The 25517-nt window shown below is 42.8% G+C and overlaps 1 protein-coding gene and 1 pseudogene across 2 annotated transcripts in view; both read right to left on the reverse strand.

The window, feature by feature from the left end:
* The window catches only part of FLVCR1 (FLVCR choline and heme transporter 1), a 38034-nt gene extending 32718 nt beyond the window's left edge, over positions 1-5316 (reverse strand). For both annotated transcript variants that reach the window (XM_059994980.1, XM_059994969.1), the window contains exon 1: positions 4576-5316. In XM_059994980.1, coding sequence (XP_059850963.1) covers positions 4576-5313 — 738 coding nt within the window. In that variant the 5' untranslated portion in view covers positions 5314-5316. The remainder of the gene's footprint in view (positions 1-4575) is intronic.
* A 260-nt stretch (positions 5317-5576) lies between these two features.
* Positions 5577-11051, reverse strand: LOC132429437 (small ribosomal subunit protein uS8-like; annotated as a pseudogene).
* Between the last annotated feature and the right edge of the window lie 14466 nt (positions 11052-25517).

The following is a 25517-nucleotide window of genomic DNA, read 5'->3' on the forward strand; positions in this document are numbered from 1 at the left end:
TGCTCAATATCATTAGTTATTGGGGAAATGCAAATCAAAACCATACCCGCTAGAATGGCTATAATTTTTAAAAAAAAACAGAAAGTAACAAATGTTGTCATGATGTGGAGAAATTGGAACCCTTGTACACTGCTAATAAGACTGTAAAACAGTGCAGTCACCATGGAAAACAATTTGGCAGTTCCTTAAAAAGTTAAACATAGAATTACTGTATGACCTAGCAATTCCTCTCTTGGGTATATACCCCCAAACTGAAAACAGGTATTGAATATTGTGCATGAATATCCGTAGCAGCCTGATTTGCAATAGCCAAAAGGTGGAAAACAGCAAATTGTCTATCAATGAATGAATGGATAAACAAAACGTGGTATATCCATTCAATGAAATATTATTTAGAAAGAATGAAATACTGATAGATACTGTAACATGGATGACCTTTGAAAACTTGCTAAATGAAAGAAGCCAGACACAAAAGGTCACATACTGTATGATTCTATTTATATGACATATCTAGACTAGGGAAATCCATAGCGAAAAAACAAATTAGTGGTTGCCAGGGGCTAGAGAGCGGGCAATGAGGAGTGACTGCTTAGTGGGAACTGGGTCTTCTCTGAGGGTAGATGAAAATGTTTGGGAACCAGATATAGGTGATGGCTGCACAACATCGTGAAGGTACTAAATGCCACTGAGCTGTACACTTTAAAATGATTAATTTTTTATGTGAATTTTACCTCAGGAAAAAAAAAATTAGGCCGACTATGATCATCACAACAAGAGAAATAAAATCAAAGTATTAAAGGAGGATCAGTGGAGGGAGATTTCAGATTCTTTGGGGGACAGAGGTGAGACAGAAGGGCCCAAGATAGGTTTCAAAGAGGAGGCTGAGGCAGAGAAGTAACATTTACCAAATATTGCATTTGCTCCCTATAAAAAGCTGGATAGAGACAGTTAAACCGGTAATTACAAGTGTAGTAAGAGCAGTACTGTGATGAGAGGTAGAGTGCCATGACTGGGAAGATCATGTAGTTGATCATTCAAGCAAGAACACTAGTTAGAGTGAAAGGGACCCCATGAGCAGTTGTACTGGACAAGATGTACACCTGGACTATTCTAGGCCAGTTGGAGCATATGGTCACCTTAGCTAAGAGAGTACTTTAGAGGAGCACCCTGTATAGACGTGGGGTTCAGGAAAAATTTCTGAAGGCACAAAGATCTGAATAAGAAATTAGAGTTAGCCAAGTGAAATAGAAACGTTCCCAGTCAAGTAAGTCAGAAAGAGAAAAATATCGTATATTAACACATATATATGGAACCTAGAAAAATGGTACAGATGAACCGGTTTGCAGGGCAGAAATTGAGACACAGATGTAGAGAACAAACGTATGGACACCAAGGGGGGAAAGCGGGGGTGGGGGTGGTGGGATGAATTGGGCGATTGGGATTGACATGTATACACTGATGTGTATAAAATTGATGACTAATAAGAACCTGCTGTATAAAAAATAAATAAAATAAAATTCAAAAAATATATATATGTTCCCAGTCAAGGGGACATCATGTACAAAGGAAGGAGAGAGCATGGCCTTGTGAGAAACTGTAAGTAGTGCACAAGTCCCCTCAGAGCAGAGCAAGTCTGTATATGAGGAATGGAGGCTGTGCAGAGAGGTGATGCTGAGGAATTGGCAGGAGGCAGAACTGGAAGGTCTCACTTGACACTTAAGAGAGTTTGAATTTTTTCCTAAGGGCAATGGAAGACACTGCAGAGGGCAAGGGAGTGTCCAGGACAGATGTGCACATTAGAAAGACCACAATGGACGAATGTGGAGAATAGAGGGAAGATAGCAAGAACTGCAGATAGGAAAATCAGTTAGCAAGCTCTAGGTGAGAGCTACGGGTGGCCAAGGCTAAGATGGTGGCAGTGGAAATGAAGAGTAATGAGCTGGGAGACAAGGTAAATTTTGATTGGTGGGGTCATATGGGATAGTCAAGTGGAAATATCCAGCTGACCAGTATCTACATAAGTCTGAAGCTCATTAATTTATTGAATAAATTTTTATGGAGAATCTACAACGTGCCAGGCACTCTAATGAATGCTGGACATTCAGACGATGTGCCTATTTCATGAAACTTACAACCTAATGGTGGGGATCGGAGAAGAGTAATAATTAACAATTAATATATAAACATAAATATATCAGACAGTGATAAGCACTACATAGAGGATTAAAGTACAATGATGTAATAAGCCAGTGACTGGGCAACTCTAAATGGGATCCTCAAGAAATGCCACTGAATGATATTTAAAATGAATTTAAACTGAGAGCTGAATGATAATAAGGATATAACAATGTGATCTTAGGAGGAAGATCATTCCAGACAGAGAGAATGTTTTTGCAAAGGCCCTTATGAAAAATGCAAGCTTAGTGTTGTTTAAGGAAGCAAAAACATGTTAGTAAGGTTTTGTAATCCACAGTAAGGAATTTAGATTTTATTTTAATTACTATGGGAAATCATTGGAGAGTTCAAAGCAGAGCTATGACATGGTCTGATCTATGTTTTAAAAGGTTCTCTCAGGAATTCCCTGGCAGTCCAGTGGTTAGGACTTGGTGCTTTCACTGCTGGGGCCTGGGTTCAATCCCTGGCTGGGGAACTAACATCCTGCAAGCCGTGCGGCATGGCTAAAAAATTAAAAAAAAATTTTTTTTTAGAAGGTTCTCTCAGGTTAGAGACTTGGCACAGTAGATGGGTAGTTAAAAGACAGGATTCAGGAATCAGACAGACCTAAGTGTGAATTCTGCTGCTAATTAGCTGTGTGACTTTTGGAAAATAACTTTATCCCTTCAAGTCTCAGCTTCTGTATATATAAAATGAGGAGACTAATAGTTCCTACCTTACATAATGAAATTAAATGAAACAATGTGTGTAAAGTACTTAGCATGGTGCCAGGTTTAGTGAATGCTCAATAATGTTGAATATTACTATGAATGACCACTCCATAATCTAGGCTAAAGATGCATACTTGGGGGTCGTGAGCAAGTGCAGAGCTACTAGAGTCAAGGAAGGATTCGAACACTTAGGGAGAATGTGGGAGGAAGGCCCAGAGGTGTGCCAAGTGTTAGAGGGATATCTGCCTATGAGAAAACATTTCCATTTATTATCCATGAAATAGATAATCCATAGATATGGAGTTGATAATATTTCCATCATGCTCAATGAAGTATTAATCTTGCATATAATTTTGTAAATGAAAAAATAGTTGAAGGAAACAGTTCCTATCCAAACATGTGGAAGCAACCAACTAAAATATCAGTCACAAATTATTTTGGATATACAACTATATTTCAAGCTATTCCTTCTTCTGTAATTTTAAAGGAAATAAATATAAAGCAATAAGCCCACATGTAGAGTTAGTCTTTACATGGAATTTAAATAGATCTTACTGTGATCTTGAAACAAGTGTTAGACCAGAAGTAAAAGAGTAACATTCTTTTGTTACATAGCTACATGATATATGTATAGAAAGAGGTAACATTTTTGTTATACAGGTCTTTTTTTTTTTAAGCAATTTCTTTTAAAAAGTCTTTATTGAATGTTACAATATTGCTTCTGTTTTATGTTTTGCTTTTTTTGGCACCAAGGCATGTGGGATCTTAGCTCCCTGACCAGGGATCGAACCTGCACCCCCTGCATTGGAAGGGGAAGTCTTAACCATGGGACCGGCAGGAAAGTCCCTTGTTATACAGGTTTTTAACTTGATTCTCCTCGAGCTGAATGAACACTCGATATAATTTACATAAAGTATCATAGGACTCCATATGCAAAATTTAAATTACAGTAAAAGGACCATTCTGCAATTAAAACACACACACACACACACAAATTCTACCTAATAATGCTACTGGAACGCTAATGAATTTGAACCTATGGTGTTGGCAAGTCTAGGAAACAGTTTAATGGAGACTTGGCAAAATAAGCCACGCTTTTGCAATGGATTCTATGATCTATGATTTGTCTTGCATTTTCTTACCGTTAAAATTTGGTAATAGGACTCAGTAATGCTGTGAAGTCTTTATCACTAGATTTATTTAGGGATCATTTACAAATGTCTGTTATGTACCAGGCACTCTGCTGACTGCTAATATATAAAATTAAACAGAAGCTGTTTACATGGACCACTCAAAATAAGAACAAACTTCCCAGAACACAGCACCTTCCTTTTGCAAAGAATACACTGATGACAAAAATAATACCTACTTTAGACTCATTCATTATTGCACTGACAAGTTTTCTATGATGTTAGGCCTAGATATGGGCCTGTACAGTTAATTACTTTACAGGTAATTCTCAAAGATGACCAGGTAGTCATTTTAAACTGGTTTTGAAAGGTCTGTCTTCACAAATAAATCAAAACCCCTCTTTAATCCAAGACTGCTTCCTATTTTATGACTGCTCACCTCCTGCCCTTCATTTATAGAATGCCTCCTAAGGGTCCATCCATATACCTAGCTCACATGGCCTATGACGTTTTATCCGGTCCTTCGGGATCCGATTTTCATCTATTACCCTAGTCCTTACCTGATTACCTAGCACGGCGGTGGCGCAAGCTGTGGACACCTCCTTGGGCCCAAACCACACTGAAGCGATGTGGGAGGGCAAGCCGAGGATGAACACCTGGGCCACAGAGCACAGGCACTGGCCCAACATGGTGACCCAGAAGAGATGCTGCTGCACGCTGCCGCACTTGATCCAGGCGCCCAGGCAGTTGAGGCCGGAACCGAGCAGGGCGGTGAGCCGCAGGCCTCTGGTATCCAGCAGCCAGGTGGCCGGGAAGATGAGGGGCACGTAGGCCAGCATGTATACCATGGACAGCCAGTCAATGTGCAGCGAGGAGACGTTGTAGAAGCCCTCGAAAACGTTGCTGATGATGCTGTATTGGATCCACTGAAACGCGTTCACCATCGAGTACAGGCTGAAGATCAGTAGCACCAAAAAGCGCCGCGCGGAGAGCGCAGTCCGGGGCACCAGGGTGCCCTCGACCGCCGGCGTCTGCTCGCCGGGGTCCTTGGGCAACAACCGGGCCTGGGTCTCCTCCTCCGGGGCCAGCGGAGTCTTCGGCCTGTCCAGAGCTCCCGAGGGGGCCTTGGGGCTGTCCCGAGAGACCCCATTCAGGGCCAGGCAGCCGGCTTTGGGCCCGTTCTGCGTATCCGCGCTCACCTTTCCAGCGGGCGCTTCCCCCGGGACCGGGAGGTATCCGTTCGCGGGCGGGTGCCCGTTCGCCACCGTTGTCCCCTCCTCATCGTCGGGCAGTGCCATGTCCCTGGGCTCCCCGGAGCCGCCTGGCGCCCCCGCCCTCCTCCCAGCCCTGCACCCCCAGCCCAAGACCCGAGGCCCTCCCTGCACCCCAATCCCTACCCCTCGGCCCACTGCTCCTGCGACCCTCTCCCCGGCCGAGTGAGCCTCGGTCTGAGCCGGGAGCTGCAACCCGCGCTGCCTGAGCCCGCAGGCGAAGTCCTCGTTCCCGTGCGCTGCCCGGCGGGCGGTCACTCAGGGCCAGGCCGGGCCGGGATAAAGCAGCGTCACTGCGCGGTGAAGGCCCGCTGGCCAATCAGCGGCACCCTCGCCCGCCGGAGCCAATCGGGGAGCTTCCGGAGGGGCGGGGCGGGAGTGAGTGTGCGGGGCGGTAGAGGAGGAAGGCCAAGCTGGAGGTCTACGCTAGGTGTTCTCCTTCTGGATGGATGCTGTGGCCAGAAGTCCTCCGACCTGGGCGTGGGCGGGCGGGAGGCGAGCTTTGGATTGGGCAACTCGGGACTGCGAACGAGGGGCTAGGAGAAACGGGGGAGACAAAGAGGCAGACATGAGTCTCTCCACCTAGGGGGGCTCCTCTAGGGACAGGTCTAACACTGGCAGAGGACAAACTTGGCCTCTCGGCCCAATGCAGCTCTCAACATCGGACGCTGCCTTTAGAGCAGACAGGAGCACGTTTCATAAATTCGTGCTGTCTCGGCAGAGGGAGAGCACCGGAAAGCATTTTGATCCAAATAAAGAGATTTCTTCAGAAATCTGCCCTTGTGAAGTTGGAATCTCTGGGACGTGCTGTGCCTGAGCAGGCCCTGTTGCTCAACATTCTCCCTTGCACCAACACTTGCAGTTAGTATTTACTGGACACACATTCAGTGGCTTCCAAGCACCACACTTGCTTTGAAAGGTATGTGCCCCACACTGTCATGGACTCTGGGGAATAAAAAATAAAAATGAGACATATTGCCTACTCTCAAGAGCACACGTAGCCTTGTAAGTGTTCCTGGACTACAGGAAAAGTCAGTCCTGCTACTTCTTGGGAAACTAAATTTGAAGGAAAAAAAAAAAGACTCCAAGTATTCATTATTAAAGTGGAATTGAAACTAGGGGTATCTCACAATGGATTTAATCTTAAACGGTAGGGCTTCCCTGGTGGCGCAGTGGTTAAGAATCCGCCTGCCAATGCAGGAAAAAGAGGTTCGAGCCCTGGTCCAGGAAAATCCCACATGCCGCAGAGCAAGTAAGCCCGTGAGCCACAAATACTGAGCCTGCGCTCTGGAGGCGGGGCCCCGCAGCTACTGAAGCCCATGCGCCTAGAGCCGGTACGCCACAGGAAGAGAAGCCACTGTAATGAGATGCCTGTGCACCTCGACGAAGAGTAGCGCCCGCTCTCCACAACTAGAGAAAGGCTGCTCGCAGCAATGAAGACCCAATGCAGCCAAAAATAAATAAATACGTTTACTTTTCTAAAAAAGTGTTGCTACCTAGAACTCTAAAACCCAGTACACTTTCTTTTTATTGCCTCTTAACATCATTATTTTGGTAGCATATAAAAATATATCAGATACGTCTCAGTGCAGGTGAAATACTACATAATCCTAAACCTGAAGAAATATGTGCATTTTATGTCTTCCTTGGTCATCCTATATAAATTGCACATTCCACTCCTAATCCCCTTCATTTTTCTTCTTAATGCTTAGCACTCTAAAATGTCATTTTGTTGTTGGTGGTGGCGGTTATTTCCTCCTTCCCCACTAAAACGTCAGTTCTGTGAGGGCAGGGCTGAAAGTTGTTTTGCTTTGCTGCTGTTGCTGTATACTGAGAACCTGAAACAGTACTTAGCAGTAGGTGTTCAATAAATATTTACTGAATGACTGCAACTAACAAGCATTGGACATTTTAAATAATTACTTATTTTTAAAGTGAATCCATTTCTTTTTTAAAAAAATTGTAAAGTTCCTCTGCAAATATGATTTTCTAAACACTGATTTAGATATTATTTTAGATGACTGAGTGATGTCCTCTGAATGAACAAATAAATGTGGAATCCAAAGGACTTCATTCTTAGTTAAGATGTCTATTATATGGATTTCTGAAAAATGAACTAATTGCATTGCTTAATATTCAGTACAACTCACTATTCATTATTCTGAGGCTTTTTTTTTTAATACCTTCACGAACCATGAAACCTTCTACATAGCTCACACACACACAACAAAAACCTGTTCAGAAAGGGAATCAGGGACTTCTCTGATGGCGCAGTGGTTAAGAATCCACCTGCCAGTGCAGGGGACACGGGTTCAAGTCCTGGTCCGGGAAGATCCCACATGCCACGGAACAACTAAGCCCGCACACCACAACTACTGAAGCCTGTGCGCCTAGAGCCCGTGCTCCACAACAAGAGAAGCCACTGCAATGAGAAGCCCGTGCACATCGGCGAAGAGTAGCCCTCACTCGCTGCAGCTAGAGAAAGCCCGAGCACAACAACGAAGACCTAACACAGCCAAAAATAAATAAATAATAAAATAAATAATTTTTTTTAAAAGTAATCCAATGGATAGAATTTCATTTTATTTTTGATTCTTTTTTTTTGATGCATTATTGACGTACAACACATGTTAGTTCCAGGTGTACAACATAGTGATTTGATATTTCTACACATCTCAAAATGATCATCACCAATGAGTAGAATTTTAAACGGACCTTTCTTTACTTGCCCCAGTAGTACCTCCAATCCACATGTTCACAGTAAACATTCAGGTATCTGCAAACTTCTCACCCCCTTCCTGAAACCAAAAAGTGGCAAATTGTATTAGGCTTCATTTCCCCATTATCCAGTGAAGATTGGAGATTGTCTTCTACCAGACTGGAAAGATAACTTTCCTTTCTGCACAGAGGCAGCTTCCTGAATGTACTCCTGCAGGGAGGCCATTCTTTCTGATTCTTTAGGCTCCATCTGTTCAGAGATAATTTGTCTTCTCTATGTCCTTAGCAAGAATGATTGGGGTTGGGAGTTGGGAGTCCTCTGAGTGTCCCGGATACCAGTTAGCATCTAACTTCCCTCCATGGTGGACTTCCCTGGCGGTCAAGTGGTTAAGACTCTGTGCTTCCACTGCAGGGGGCACAGGTTCGATCCCTGGTGGGTGAACTAAGATCCCTGCATGCTGCTCGGCACCACCAAAAAAAAAAAAAAAAAAAAAAAAAATTTCCCTCCAGGCTTTTACCAGCTGGTGCCTATCTTATTCTTTTCCACCTTGTCATTTATCTTCCCTGCACTTAACAAAGTTCTGTATCTGACACCATCATCATCTACATGGAGCATACCACCAAGAGGATCTAGAATAGTGGAGAAGAGTATCAGATCTAGAGCCAGGCTACCTGGAGTTGAATTCCAACTTCAGTACTCACAAGCTGTGAGAACTTGGGCAATTTACTTAGCTATTCTGTAATAGTACATGCCTCGTTAGATTGTTGTTGTGAGGATTAAGTGAGTAAATAACACCTCGCACATGGTTTAGGCATTCTTTTTTTTTTTTTTTTTTTTTTGCGGTACAGGGGCCTCTCACTGTTGTGGCCTCTCCCGTTGCGGAGCACAGGCTCCGGACGCGCAGGCTCAGCGGCCATGGCTCACGGGCCCAGCCACTCCGCGGCATGTGGAATCTTCCCGGACCGGGGCACAAACCCGTGTCCCCTGCATCGACAGGCGGACCCTCAACCACTGCGCCACCAGGGAAGCCCGGTTTACGCATCCTTAGTTACAGTTATTGAGATAGTCTACTATAGTGGTTAAGGATCCAGGCTCCAGAGCCAAATGACCTGGATTCAAATCCTAGCTCTTTGACTTACTAGTTGCATGACTTTGGACTAGTTACTCTGTGCCTCAGTTCCAACAGAGAAAATGAGGACAATATTTTTCATGAGATGGTTGTAAGAAATAAATGGCTAATAAATATAAAGTACTTAAATGGTTCCTTGATCCCTGATGTACAGTAATACTCAGTAAAATATTATCTATAGCCATTATTATCAACTCATGTCTCCTCAAAGTCATATCACATTCTCGTGTTATCTTAGATTTGATCCCATCTTGTCTATTTAAACCTGCTTGGATTGTCCTGGAGCTACTCCAAGATCTTTTAGACGGAATTTATGGTGGCAAAGTCCCTCTCTGGAAGATGCGCTGAGGATGTCCCTAAAGGGCAGTACACAATGGCAAATGCTAATTACTCTTAGCCTCACAAGAGGGAGATTTCTTGTCATCGGAAGTGGCCAGGGCTTCCCTGGTGGCACAGTGGTTGAGAGTCCGCCTGCCGATGCAGGGGACGCGGGTTCGTGCCCTGGTCCGGGAGGATCCCGCATGCCACGGAGCGGCTGGGTCCATGGGCCGTGGCCGCTGGGCCTGCGCGTCCAGATCCTGTGCTCCACAGCGGGAGAGGCCATGGCAGTGAGAGGCCCACATACTGCAAAATAAATAAATAAATAAAAGGAAGTGGCCAACTGTTGAATGCACCACCACGTGACATATCTAGACAAGAGTTAGATGAAATATCTGTGTTGGACTAGGTATGTTGTAGATAAGATTCCCAAACTCCATGGAAAAGTGAGCTATGTTAGATCTAAGATTTTTTCTGACTTTAAGTTTCTATGATTTATGAAAAGTAAGATATTTCCAATGAAAGGATTTGACAAAATTTGTATGCCTCTTTCAACAAAGTTCCATAAAGGAACAAATGGAGTACAGAAAGGGGAAAGTTCAGCAGTATCTCTTTGTATTATCATTTTAATCTCTTAACCTTGCCTCTTCTCTCTTGAGGCTTCAGTGGTAGATACTTATGTTCCAGTTTAGGCATGAATCATACTTTATATCATGCATATATAACATAACACGAACCTTAACCTCTGCCATAGAGGACAGTACTGAGAACATCACTTGGCTGGGAGTCAAGATGAGTTTGAGCTACATTATGGATGTGAAAATGCCAAGTCAGACCAATTTGAATGAGTAATAGTTCAGTGATATGAGATCTGAGTGACACCCAGGAGACAAGGTCCAAGATACTATTAACAGTGATGTGGCTATTCCTGAGCAAAGGTTTCCTGAAGTCTAAGAGGGTAAGATACAAACCAGAACAAGGTCCCTAGATGTAAAATCCATGTTTCATGGAGACAGGTAAATTTTAGCAACATTGTTTTCAGTTGGCACCACTATTACCATGTCTGTTCACCTGAGTGGCCAAGGCAATGCTGTTCTACGTTGTGGAAAGGTTAAGTTGGAATAGAGGCATGGAGGAAGCTGGAAATCAGAATCCTCCCGTGGTGTATTTTTCCCCCCATTGAAGTGATTTATCTGTATCTATACGTTACATTCCTAGAAAAAGAATCCTAAGGATTTTCCCTTATGTGTGTTTTTGTCTTGCTTCCTCTTGGTCCATGATGTCAGCTAAGTTCATCAGCACGATGAAACCAAACTGACAGGATAGGAGCAGATTATTCTGCCATTTTTCTAGATCTTTGAGTTACACACCTAATCTAGGGCTGATCACTGCACACTTTAACTGCCCAGGAGGTTCACAATTCTCCCAGCACTGTGATCATCAATGACTTTGAATTTACCAATGTCACCATGCTTCAACATCAGTTAGAAGCCAGGCAATGACTTTGAAGCGATGCCTAGTAAGGATTTGACATTTGGGCCTCTTTTTGGCATTGTTGATGCTCCTGAGAGCATCAGCCAGGACATTCATGCCTACCATTGTAGTGGCACGGAAAGATGGTGGAAACCATGTGTACATTTTTGTGCAGATGTGCTAGGGATTTAATTCTGAAGTGGGAAGAGCGTTCTGCCCTAAAACATCTCCACGGATTTACTAAATTAGATCCTGCCTCTCTTAATCTGGCTTAAAATTTGCCTATTGAGTGATTTAAGTATAACCAATGTCAAATCACACTAAATTATCCATATTACATCTTGTTCCTATTCCCTTTACCTGAATGAATTTATCAGATTTGGCATGTTGGTTTTAAAGATGGTGAGATTCGGGCTTCCCTGGTGGCGCAGTGGTTGAGAGTCCGCCTGCCGATGCAGGGGACACGGGTTCGTGCCCCGGTCCGGGCAGATCCCACATGCCACGGAGCGGCTGGGCCCGTGAGCCATGGCTGCTGAGCCTGCACGTCCGGAGCCTGTGCTCCGCAGCGGGAGAGGCCACAACAGTGAGAGGCCCGCGTACTACCAAAAAAAAAAAAAAAAAAAAAAAAAAGATGGTGAGATTCATAACAACAAATTTAAAGAAGAGATTTCCATTCACACATTTACCCCTGATGGCTCCCCTACCCCCAGCCATAGTCATTTGAGCTTATTTTGTTTGTTTTTTAATGTTAAGGGAGCGTTTTGTGCTCAGGAAAACAAAAGAAAACATGGTTACTTGTGTTTAAATCAATACAAAATTTATTAAAGTTGTTAATTTCAAATTTCAATCTCAGCTTCAGTGACATCATGTAGGTAGCGTGAAATTGACCATAATGGGAATATGTACACAGTGAAACTGGCAAATGCTACATCTACCAATGCACCACTGCTAAAAATCTAACAAAACAAATCATCCGAAGTATTTTAAACACCACTTACAAACTTAATAAGTCCAAAATTTTTGATTAAAACAGATTTTCTTAAACAGTGAAATACTGTTTGCAAAGAAACTCTTTTACAGCTGTGAGATAATAGAAATATATATATATATATCGGTCTCTGTCACCGCCCCTCACCCCATTCCTGGCACAGATCTCCTAAAACCCTTGTAATTTCCTAGTTGATAAGAGCACTAGGAGCATCTTTTGTTTTAATATTTGGTCTTTCTAGTTCCTAACACAGAGTTGATAAATCCCTTGGAATTTCCCGGGTGATAGCAGTGTCATTAGTCACTTTTAATGAGGTACTCTTGGTGGGCTGCTGGATGGGGACTGGCCACCAGAAAGACCAAGCCATGATTAGAAGCTTGGACTTTTCAGTCTCACTTCCCATTCTCCAGAGAGGAAAGAGGGGCTGGAAATGAAATTAATGATCAATCATGCCTACATGATGAAGCATCCATAAAAATCCCAAAAGTACTGGATTAGGCGAGTTTCTCTAACACCCAGCGAACACCTGCAGGTATGGAAGAGTAGTGCTTCTGGAGAAAACATGGAAGCTCCACATCATTTCCCACATACCTTGCCCTCTGCATCTCTTCCATCTTGATGTTCATCTTACCCTTTTATAATAAACCAGTAAACAGTAAGTAAACTGCTTTCCTCAGTTCTGTGAGCTGCTCCAGCAAATTAATCGAAACCAAGGATGGGGTCATGGGAACCTTGATTTAGAGTCAATCAATTAGTCAGAAGCACAGGCGACAACCTGGACTTGCATTTATTTGTCATCCGAAGTGGGGAGAGCAGTTTTGTGGGACTGAGACCTTTACCTGTGGGATCTGATGCTATCTCCAGGTAGACAGTGTCAAAATTGAGTTGAATTGTTGGACACTCAGAGGGTGTCACAGAATTGCTTGACATGGAAAAAAATCCCACACATCTGGTGTCGGAAGCGTTGTCAGTGTGATAGTAGTGTCAAAGTAAAGAAGAAACACATGGGAGGAAGAGTTTTCCCTATACAGAGCTTTCCAATAAAAATACTACAAGTGAGGCTTCCCCGGTGGCGCAGTGGTTGGGAGTCCGCCTGCCGATGCAGGGGATACGGGTTCGTGCCCTGGTCCGGGAGGATCCCGCGTGTCGCGGAGTGGCTGGCTCCGTGGGCCGTGGCCGCTGAGCCTGCGCGTCTGGAGCCTGTGCTCTGCAACGGGAGGGGCCGCAGCAGTGAGAGGCCCGTGTACCACCAAAAAAATATATATATATACTACAAATGGGGGACTTTGCTGGCAGTCCAGTGTTTAAGACTCCATGCTTCCACTGCAGGGGGCACAGATTTGATTCCTGGTCAGGGAACTAAGATCCTGCATGCTGTGCGGATCAGCCAAAAATAAATACGTAAACAAACAAACAAAAGGACAAAAAAAACTACAAGTGGAATAGCAATTAAACATAAATTAAAATCACAAGTCTAGTAAGTCAGATTCTCTAATATATCAGGATCTCTTAGCCATTCATATATTTAAACTAACAAAATTCATACTGATTATTACGATTACAAAAACATTACCAAAAATATTATGATTTCTTCATTTTCTTGTAAGCAAAAAAATTAATAAACAGAAACCGCAATTAAATAGAGTTGGGAGACCAGCAGGGGGCGCTCTCACACCCTGCAGCAACAGCAGAACGCAACAGGAAGAAGAAAGACTCCTTTCCTGAAAAGGACTCAGCCAGTGAAAAGCCACGGACTCTTTGTCTACTATAGCCCTCCCAACTTCTTTCTCCCCTCAATAAAAGCATTCTCCTTTCCTTACTGTACAGGGAACTTGCATGTGGCTCGCCATGGTTGCAGACCCTGAATTGCGATTCTCTACTGATCTGAATAATCCCACCTTTGCTGGAAAAATATCTAGCAGTCTATTTGTTTCAGGCCAACAAGTCATGCAAACAAAGCTCAATTCAGTCCACTTTGTGAGACCAATACCATCTGGGTCCTCTTCCTTGCCTGCCTCTGGCTAAACTTACCAAGGTCAATAGGAGACAATCTCCGGATCCAACCCCATCATCTGAGAAAATTCCCACACTATCAGTTTTTGATAAATCAGTCATTTATGGGAAATCAGTCTCTTAGTCCTTAATTTTGTCTTCCTGAGGGCACACGCGAAAGATTCTCCATTTTATCTCCTCCAGTTCTATTTTGGATTGCAATTCTTTCACACTACCATAACAAGTCAAATTCCTCATGTCCAGGCTTGGGAGGGTGAGGTCACTAAGACAGTGCCCCTTTGGTCAGGAGTGGTGAAGGAGCTGGGCATGGCTGAGTGTAGAGTGGAGACAATAACTAGAGCAGAGGAGGACTGGCAGAGCAGAAAATAAATCACACCACATTAATCCTCGCAGTGCAGCCAGGATGCCATGTGCATGTTTATCATGCAATCGAACTCATGATCTGCTAAGATTTGCTCTCCATATTCTCTCAGTTAGGCCTAACTACCCATCCTTTAGGGTCCAAGTCAGCTCAGCTCCCACCTCCTTCCTTAGTCTTTCTCCGTGACTGGAGCCCCTACAGACTTCTCTCTCTTCTGACCTCGTAGCACTATTAGAGCCACTAGCCGAACTCTTCCTGGCAATGTTACTTAGCTTCCCTTTGCATATTTTATCCCTTTTCTGGATTTGAGCTTGCTAAAGCCAGGGACTGTATTATATAGTATCTTATTTTATAACTCCCTCAGTACTTAAAAAGGCTTTTTACTTGGCAGTTCATGCTGTATGGAATCACTTGCACGTAACTTGGTAAATGCTTTTAGATGGCAGTGACTAACATTAGGAAGATAGCCTGCTCCATTATTGTAAAATTTTAATCTATATTACACATTAAATCATGCCTCTGTCCTTCTGAAATGTAACTAAACACAGTTTAAATTTAATTTTACATAGTTGGCCACAATTGTGCATGCCTAGTGTTGTATCCTATAACCTTAGAGTGGGAATGAAGTAAGACCTTGGTAAGGTTTGGTGAAATGTGAAATAAAATAGATTCACTTATGTCAAGGGGTTTTAAAATGGAGCCAGGAACCCATTAAGGAGGTGAACCTCACACACGGATGGAACCATGGACTTCTGAATTGGGCCAAACCACAAATATTCCAAGGACTCTGCAAGAACACCTGAAACTTGTCACAGTTATGGACCGGACTTTCCCCTCCCTTTAGTGTTAGCCTTATCAAACCTGTTTAGTCAACACTAGCTTCTGCCTCCAACTACAATTAAAATTCTTTGTAATACAAATCTCCCGTCTTTGCCTTTAAAAGCTCCTGACTTTTACTCCCCAGCAGGACGCTGTTTAGGTTGCTATCAGAATCTATGTGACCTGAATTACAATTCTTTGATCCCCAAATCGGTTCCTTCCAAGACACAAATTCTAAACTTTCTGAAAAAGATTTCTCAGTTACAAAAGACTGGTAACTCTTCTGTCACCCCCTCCAGCTCCTCAAGTCTGTCCTCCACACTTCCCCCCATCTCCCTCCTTCTTTTCCTCTTCCCTTGCTGAACTCCCTTTTTACTCCCCAAACCCTGAGGCCTCCCTTGATCCTCCACCCCCAACCTCTTTCATTCAACCAATTCAAACTCACAGGTTTAGGGAATTCCCTGATGGTCCAATGGTTAGGACTCCGCACTTCCACTACAGGGGTCACGGGTTCGATCCCTGGTCAGAGAACTAAGATCCTGCAAGCTGTGCAGTGCAGCCAAAAAATAAATACATAAATAAATAGACAAAATCATACATTTAAATTGAAACCTAATAATGAGAGCACCCTTTTAAATCTGATTTACATACTTGGGACTAAGGCAGAATTGCTAGCTATAGCCAAAGGGATTTCCAAGCTTACTGAGAACCCTCACCATTTTGCAAAGGAATTTAACATTGTCATTCAAATCTATGAGCTTGTGTTTCCTGATCGCCCAACTTTGGATGGCTAAAACTAGCTGGAATAATCCTTTAGAGGATCTTCAATGTTTCATGCCAGCTGACAGCTCTGAAGCCAAAGAAATACCAAAAACTTTACATGAAGCCATTCCTTGGGCCTTCCCAAAACCTGTTGATTGGAATAAAATCAAAGCATGCACTCAAGGACTAACAAACTTGTGCATGACTATTACAACAGACTTGAAATTGTTTTCAAGGAAAATCCTGAACTTGTAACGGAGCAGGACCTTATGGGGCCTTCCCAGGACAGGCCTTCCCCCATATCCTCTGTTTTAGCTTCTCTCTGAAGTACCTAGATAATAGTTTTTTTTTTTTTTTTCTTAGAGTTCATCTCCATTTATGTCAACATTACATGTTTAATGATGACTTCAACATTATATTTGCAGTTTTAATATAAACTTAAGTAGGCTTTAATTTTTTTTAATAATTATCTATAGAACTACTTTTAGGCAGGCAAAACATGTTCAGTGATTTTTTTTTATCCTCAGCCATTGTCTTATTGCTCATTTTATCAAATTAATCCTTCCTGTCCCAAAGAAAATTAAGAGATCACTATTATCTATAAATTGGGGGATGAGTTATAAAGTTTTTGTATATTATATGTTACATACATATATACAATATACATATGCATTTTATATATGTAAAGTATCCTCCAGTTTTACAAATTTTTAGTTACAAGTCCTAAGAGGGATAGAATATATAGAGACTACTTATTAAATCTTATTTGGGAATTACTGAAATAGAATGTTACATATTTGCCTCCTAATAACAAACACCATAAAACATAACTCAGTCAATAAATGGAATTCAAGGAAAAATTTAAATATTCTTACAAACCACAGAGACTACAAATGCCAAAGAAAATCTGATGTCTATTTAGGTCACTAAATAAACATTTTTCAGTAAAATCTACAGATAAAGAAGATTTCAGACTGAATAAAAAAAAAACATTTGGAGGAAATTTATCTTTAAGTTCAAAAGTCACAAAATTAATCAACTGTGTCAAAAATTAAGTTCAACACATTTCTTAACAAACACAAAGAATTCCATACAAGAAACTGATTATAAAATTCTGATAGGACTTCCCTGGTGGTCCAGTGGTTAGGACTCTGGGCTCTGAACGCAGGGGGTCACGGGTTCGACCCCTGGTTGGGGAAGATCCCACATGCCACATGGCAAGGCCCCCCAAAATAAATAATTTACAAAATTTTTTAAATACAGAGAAAGGAAAAGAGAAATGAAAAATAGTAAGGTCTAATGAATAGTAAATATTATATAAATGAAAGCAAATAAATCATTTATCGCAAGAATTTTTTTTTTTTTTTTTTTTTTTGCGGAACGCGGGTCTTTCACTGTTGTGACCTCTCCCGTTGCAGAGCACGGGCTCCGGACGCGCAGGCTCAGCGGCCATGGCTCACTGGCGCAGCCGCTCCGCGGCATGTGGGATCTTCCCGGACCGGGGCACGAACCGTGGCCCCTGAGTCGGCAGGCGGACTCTCAACCACTGCGCCACCAGGGAAGCCCTGCATGTCTTTTTGAATTATGGGTTTCTCTGGGTATATGCCCAGTAGTGGGATTGCTGGGTCATATGGTAGCTCTATTTTTAGTTTTTTATGGAACCTCCATACTGTTCTCCATAGTAGCTGTATCAATTTACATTCCCACCAACAGTGCAAGAGGGTTCCCTTTTCTCCACACCCTCTCCAGCATCTATTGGATGTCCAGGATGGACATCTTTAGATGGTTATTAAGAAATGGAATAAATAAAAATGACATTAATGGAATTAAAACAAAGGTTTTAATACAACACCACCTGTAACAGGGAAGAGCCCATTTTGACTCTTCGGATCTGTTTCTTCGACTTTAACCTTTGCTTTTCGTTGCTTTTGTTATTATAATCATACATAGTGGCCTGCCTCAGGGAACCCTGCCCCTCTGCCAGAATGTTAAACTAAAGTGCCTTTGTTCAGCTCACAGGGAGGCAATCTGACCCTGCCCACCTGTGAATGGCTGCAGAAAAGAAGGAATTAACACATTCCCTCCCCAGCCAGGCAAAACTAATGGCCTTTTTACTTTACTTCCTCATCTCCTCCCCCTCTCTGTTCTATAAAAGAAACTGGCATCCAGACCCCATAAGATGGTTATTTTGAGACATTAGTCTGCTATCTTCTTGGTCTGCTGGCTTTCTGAAGAATAAAGTCTTTTCCTTGCCTCAACGCCTCCTGTCCGATTTATTGGCCTGTGTGGTGAGCAGAGTGAGCTTGGACTCGGTAACACACCTAGGATTGGATGGAACAAAGAGATCCCCTGCTGGTTCCCCCAACATTAAAGGGCCTGGAACAAGTCTGCTCTATTTCCCACAATTAAAAAAACTTTTTAAAAGCCTGCAAGAAAATTACACTGAGATACCTGACCAGTAATTGCTTGGGGACAGTTAGGATAATAAATCAAGTTAAATACTGACAAAAGGGCCTGAGTCCCTTGGCTCAGTCCCTCAATGGGGATCTCAGAGCCTTTTATACAAAAATGGGTAAAATGGCTGGAGATAAAACGTACGTTTCTGAGACTTCTTGTTTCAGAAGATTTGTTGATGGGATCCTAATCAAGGCTAAAATTAAAGGTATAAGAGTTAATAGAATTGAGGTGACAGTTTATAAAAATTGGTATATTTGAATGGACTTTATACAAGATGGTTAGATCTCTTTTGCCTAATTAGATTGTGGGATTGAAACTGTGCACCTCAGGTTGGGACTTGAACCCGTGTCGGGACTCGAACCCAGCCAAAACCCTGATTGGGACTTGGACCCATGGTCTTTTAATTAGAATCACTCACCTAGTGTCTGGACTTACTGAAGCTCAGGTTCTTTGTGTCTCAGCACAGAAGGAATTCAGCAAGAGGCAAAGCGATAGGCAAGAAGTAGATTTATTAATATAGGACACTTGTAAGAGATGCAAGCGGGCAGGCGAGGGAGCTCTGCCCTGAGGATTAAGTGGGCTACAATTTTATAGTCAAAGGAAAGGGAAAGTGTTGGAAGCCATCCTGGAGTCCCTGCGCTGTGACAAAGTCATGATGCAATCAAAGGCAGGACTGCAAAGCAGCACTGTGCCAGGTCGGTGGACTACATCTCTATTGATGTTAAGTCTGCTTGTGTTAAGGAAACAGCACAAGGGGGATTTGTGCCCAGGGTTAGGAAAATGAGAAAAACTACTACCCCCCCCCCTACTATTATTACCACAAAATGGAAAGTACCTATTCCGGCCTCAGGAAACTGGGAACGCAATACACAATCTGGAAATATAGGGATGTTCCTATGGAAAACACCCCCAATAGAACAACAGTGGCCCTACGAAGGGGTTGTTGATGATTTTGCTTTCATATGGGTCCACTATAAAGAAAGGTTAATACTCTGGCAACAATTGCCAGGTGATAAACAGGAGCGTAGGAGGTATTGTAAGTGCTACTAGTGGAGTCAGGTACACAGGAACTGTAGGATAAATTGTAAATATTTTCAAGGCACTATTCAAAAAACTTGCCCATGCAGAAAGAACACGAAGATTGCACTTCTGTAATAAAAACTTACGTAATAGCTTGGCTTAACTACTAGAAAATAACCTGCAACTAATGAAAACTTAGAAAATTATCTTGTTAGTACATCTAAAAACTGGGGACATTTTCAAAACACTGATAAAAACATTTTGAGGTTAGAACATGTTAAGATTTTTAAATTTTGTACATGATGATGAAACCTGCCTACATATAAATACCTGCTCTAAAAAATAAATTTAGCTTAATGTGCTGACATCTACAAGGGTGTCAGGTCTCATTTCCTTCGCCGACGCCATCCATCCCTCAGGTTTCCCTGGACTCGTTGGAGCTGGACTCCGACATGAAAGGGGAAAAGATCCCCTTCTTCGAGTAGACATGAGGCTTACATCACTAGTTCCTCCTTCGTATCAGGCTGGAGAGTGTCTGACCCTATGAGAGCAAACTAGGATTATCAGTAGAAAGGTGGTAACATTTTTCTTCCACCTAATGGCCTGGGGCATATCTCCAGAAATGTTTTCTTTAGGGAGTTCCCTGGTTGCCTAGTGGTTGGGATTTGGTGTTTTTATTTATGGCTTTATAGTTAAGCTAGGCTGCTTCGTTCCACAAGTTCCAATAGCTTTCTTGAGTGATCATTAACTTACAGTGGTCTCCCAAAGTTTTCCTAGGTTTCCCTCTCTATGTATAGTCCCCTATTGGGACTTCTACAACTACCTGTATAACTATCCTATTCTATCCCTATCAGGAAAGGCATTATGTCTCACTAGGGAATGCTTCCTCTGCCTGGTATAAGACAGGCACATAAATCTGCTGCTCAGGCAATATTAATTAAACATACTAAAGGAAACCAATAGGGTTACCTGAGCCCACACAGTATAAAATAAAAACTGGGGGCTAATATTCAGGGGCTAATATAAGCAATAATGGAGGGTATTATTTTTTTTCTTTTTTTGCCCCTAGGGTAAATGGCTAGACCCATCCAGAAAGAGGGCCTCTGTTGTATGCCTTGCGCAAACTTTTGAAAGCATGATAAATTGAACCCTAAAGTTCTAAAACATAGAACTCTTGATATCCAGCTTAGTTGGAAATCTTCTCTCTCTCTCTTTTTTTCTGATATAAAAAAAAGAAAATTAAAGAAAATGTAGTTGGGACTTCCCTGGTGGTGCAGTGGTTAAGAATCCTCCTGCTGATGCAGGGGACACAGGTTCGGTTCCTGGTCCAGGAAGATCCCATATGCCACGAAGCAACAAAGCCCATGCGCCACAACTACTGAGCCTGTGAGCCTAAAGCCTGTGCTCCGCAACAAGAGAAGCCACCGCTATGGGAAGCCCGTGCACCACAACGAAGAGTAGCCCCTGCTCGCCATAACTAGAGAAAGCCTGCCTGCAGCAACAAAGACCCAACACAGCCAAAAAAAAAAAAAAAAAAGGAAGGATGCTATCCTATCTGATTCTTACTATAATAAAAAAAAGATGAGAGCTGGAATAAGAAATGTTTTCTTTAGGGAGTTCCCTGGTTGCCTAGTGGTTGGGATTTGGTACTATCAGTGCGGAGGCCTGGGTTCGATCCCTGGTCGGGGAACCATCCTGCATGCCGCGCAGGACAGCCAAATCACAAAAACAAATAAATTAATACAAATTAAAAGAAAACAAGAAAAAATATAGAAATTAAGAAAAAAACGGTTTAAAAAAGCTTTAAAAAAATTGTTTCCTTTAGTATGGCAGGTCACCATATGCATAGAGGGGAGAAGCTCTTTTTGCCTTTCAGCTGGGGAACAGCTCCTAGAGAATGCAAAAAGAGTTGCTTTTCCAGACCAGGTGAGTTTATTCCTATTTTTCAAAAGGTTTAATGTTAGAAAATACTTGAGTAGTATTTAATACGTTTATAGGTTAGAGGAGAAAAATATGTATCTAAAAACAAATAATAAACCCAGTGAAGACATACATATTATCCAATATCCATTTCAAAGAGTAGTTTGAAAGATAAAATACTGGACTTCTCAACTGCAATCAGTTGGACTTACTGTCTCCATTCCCTTATTTATTTATTCACGAATTTTTCTTCCAGTTTTGTTGAGATATCATTGACATACAGCACTGAAAACGTTTAAGGTGTACAGCATAATGATTTGACTTACATACATCATGAAGTGATTATCACAGTAAGTTTAGTGAACGTCTATCGTCTCATACAGATACAAAATTAAATAGAAAAAAATTTCTTCTTCTGATGAGAACTTTTAGGATTTACTCTTAAAAACTAACATGTAGGGGCGGAGTCAAGATGGCGGACTAGGAGGACGTGGAATTTGGGTCTCTGCACAACTAGGGCACCTACCAGGCACCGGAGAGGGACCATGGACACCTAAGGGGATGGGAGGGACCCCCAGCGACTGGGTAGAATGTGGGGCATGGTGGGGAGTGAAGGTGGAGGAGAAGTGGAGGCAGGACGGGACTGGCGTCCCTGAGAGGTGGCTGGGGGAGGGGAAGGGATCCCACGCCCGAAGGGGGAAATTGGAGAACCGTTGGGAGGGCAGAGGATCAAATGGGAGCACGGACAAGTTTCCCGTGCCCACTTGGGCTCCCAGGAACCTGCTGATATCCCTGGCCTGATCCTCTGCCCACCTAGGCCCCCTCCAGCCATGCGGGTCCTGAGGGAGTGGGAGGGAGGGAAGGGGGAGCAAAAGTAAAGGCCGGACCTCCAGGACCAGCACCCCTGAGGGGTGGCTGGGGAAGGGGAGGTGTTCTCACACCCAGCAGGATCCACCCACAGTTAGGGGTCCAAAGGGGACGGGGGAGACGCTGGGGGAGACCATGGTGGGGGGGCACGGAGGAATGGAAGGGAACGCGGCCAACGCTTTCCCTGTCCACTTAGGCACCAGGGAGTCTGTTGGGCTCCCGGGCCTAATTCTCTGTCCTCGGAGCCTCCCTCCTGTCGCCCAGAGCCCGAGCCCCGCCCCTACACCCGCACCCAGGGCCCTACCTCTACACTCGGAGACCCCCTCTGAGACCCCCTCCAACTGCACTGGGCCTAAAACACACCCACACACCCTCACCCAGGGCCCTACATCCAAACTCCGGAACTCCGCACTCCAGAGGCCCCTCCTTTGGACGTGCTGCCTCTCTCCCTCAGCCCAGGTGCTAAGCAGAGGCACTGCCTAGGCCCTGCCCAGGCCCCGCCCCCAAGGTCTTTTCCTGCCGCGTGGGTCCTGAACCTAGGTCCCGCCCCACACTCAAACGTCACCCCCCCCCCCACTCGCCTGGGTTCCACCCAACCCTAAACCTTGCCCCTGCCTAAGTTCCACCCCCACCCCTAAACTCCACCCCCAAATCCAAGGGTTTTTCTTTTTTTCCTCTTTTAGATTGGGGTTCTGTTTACCTTGTTGATTCATTGTTGTTGATTCATTTATATTTTTATTTTTCCTAATAAATCTTTTATTTTTCTAATTTTATTTTATTCTTTACACTTTGTTATTGTTCTCTCCTTTTGGCTTGTTCCCCCGTCCCCCCCTCCCCCCTTTTTTTCTTTTATCTGTTGTGGTTTTATTTTACCTTGTTGTAGTTGTTTCAATTATATTTTTATTTTTCCTTATATATATATATATATATATATATTTTTTTTTTTTTTCCGGTACGCGGGCCTCTCACTGTTGTGGCCTCTCCCGTTGTGGAGCACAGGCTCCAGACGCGCAGGCTCAGTGGCCATGGCTCACGGGCCCAGCCGCTCCGCGGCATGTGGGCTCTTCCGGGACCGGGGCACGAACCCGTGTCCCCTGCATCGGCAGGCGGACTCCCAACCACTGCGCCACCAGGGAAGCCCTCCTAATATATTTTTGATGTTTCCAATTTTATTTTGTTTTTTAATTCTTTGATATTGTACTACTCCTTTTTTTCTTTTTTTCTGCCGCTCCACGCAGGTTGCAGGATCTTGGTTCCCAGGCTGGAGGTCAGACCTGAGCTCCTGCAGTGGGAGCTCCGAGTCCAAACTGCTGGACTAACAGAGAACCTCAGACCCCAGGGAATATTAATCAGAGCGAGGCCAGAGGTCCTCATCTCAGCACCAAGACCCGGCTCTATCCAAGTGGCTGCAAACTCCAGTGCTGGAGGCCTCAGGCCAAACAACCAGTAAGATAGGAATAGAGCCCCAGCCATCAAAAAAAACAAACAAAAAAAAAACACGACAAAAAAATATGTCACAGACAAAGGAACAAGGTAAAAACCTACAAGACCAAATAAATGAAGACGAAATAGGCAAACTACCTGAAAAAGGATTCAGAGCAATGATAGTAAAGATGATCCAAAATTTTGGAAACAGAATGGAGAAAATACAAGAAACATTTAACAAGGATCTAGAAGAAATAAAGAGCAAACAAACAGTGATGAACAACACAATAACTGAAATTAAAAATACTCAAGAAGAAATCAATAGCAGAATAACTGAGGCAGAAGAACGGATAAGTGAGCTGGAATATAAAATGGTGGAAATAACTGTCAGTGAGCAGAATAAAGAAAAAAGAATGAAAAGAAGTGAGGAGTGTCTCAAGAGAACTCTGGGACAACATTAAATGCACCAACATTCGAACTGTAGGGGTCCCAGAAGAAGAAGAGAAAAAGAAAGGGTCTGAGAAAATATTAGGAGAGATGATAGTGCAAAACTTCCCTAACATGGGAAAGGAAATAGTGAATCAAGTCCAGGAAGTGAAGAGAGACTCATACAGGATAAACTCAAAGAGAAACACGCTGAGACACATATTAATCAAACTACCAAAAATTAAATACAAAGAAAAAATATTAAAAGCAGCAAGGGAAAAGCAACAAATAACATACAAGGGAATCCCCATAAGGTTAACAGCTGATCTTTCAGCAGAAACTCTGCAAGCCAGAAGGGAGTGGCAGGACATATTTAAACTGATGAAAGGGAAAAACCTACAACCAAGATTAGTCTACCCAGCAAGGATCTCATTCAGATTCAGCGGAGAAATTAAAACCTTTACAGAGAAGCAAAAGTTAAGAGAATTCAGCACCACCAAAGCAGCTTTACAGCAAATGCTAAAGGAACTTCTCTAGGCAAGAAACACAAGAGAAGGAAAAGACCTACAATAACAAACCCAAAACAATTAAGAAAATGGTAATAGGTACATACATATCGACAATTACCTTAAATGTAAATGGATTAAATGCTCCTACCAAAAGACAGACTGGCTGAATGGACACAAAAACAAGACCCATATATATGCTATCTATAAGAGACCCACTTCAGACCTAGGGACACATACAGACTAAAAGTGAGGGGATGGAAAAAGACATTCCATGCAAATGGAAATCAAAAGAAAGCTGGAGTAGCAATTCTCATATAAGACAAAATGACTTTAAAATAAAGACTATTACAAGAGACAAAGAAGGACACTACATAATGATCAAGGAGTCAATCCAAGAAGAAGATATAACAATTGTAAATATTTATACACCCAACATAGGAGCACCCCAATACATAAGGCAAATGCTAACAGCCATAAAAGGGGAAATCACAGTAACACAATCATAGTAGGGAACTTTAACACCACACTTTCACCAATGAACAGATCATTCAAAATAAAAATAAATAAGGAAACACAAGCTTTAAAAGACACATTAGACAAGAGGGACTTAATTGATATTTATAGGACATTCCATTCAAACACAACAGAATACACTTTCTTCTCTAGTGCTCATGGAACATTCTCCAGGCTAGACCAAATCTTGGGTCACAAATCAAGCCTTGGTAAATCTGAGAAAATTGAAATCATATCAAGTATCTTTTCCGACCACAACACTATAAGACTAGATATCAATTACAGGAAAAACTGTAAAAATACAAACACATGGAGGCTAAACAATACACTACTAAATAACCAAGAGATCACTGAAGAAATCAAAGAGGAAATAAAAAAATACCTAGAAACAAATAACAATGAAAGCACGACGACCCAAAACTTATGGGATGCAGCAAAAGCAGTTCTAAGAGGGAAGTTTATAGCAATACAAACCTACCTTAAGAAACAAGAAACATCTCAAATAAACAAGC

This window comes from Delphinus delphis, chromosome 1 (assembly GCF_949987515.2).
Source record: "Delphinus delphis chromosome 1, mDelDel1.2, whole genome shotgun sequence".
Lineage (NCBI taxonomy): Eukaryota > Metazoa > Chordata > Mammalia > Artiodactyla > Delphinidae > Delphinus > Delphinus delphis.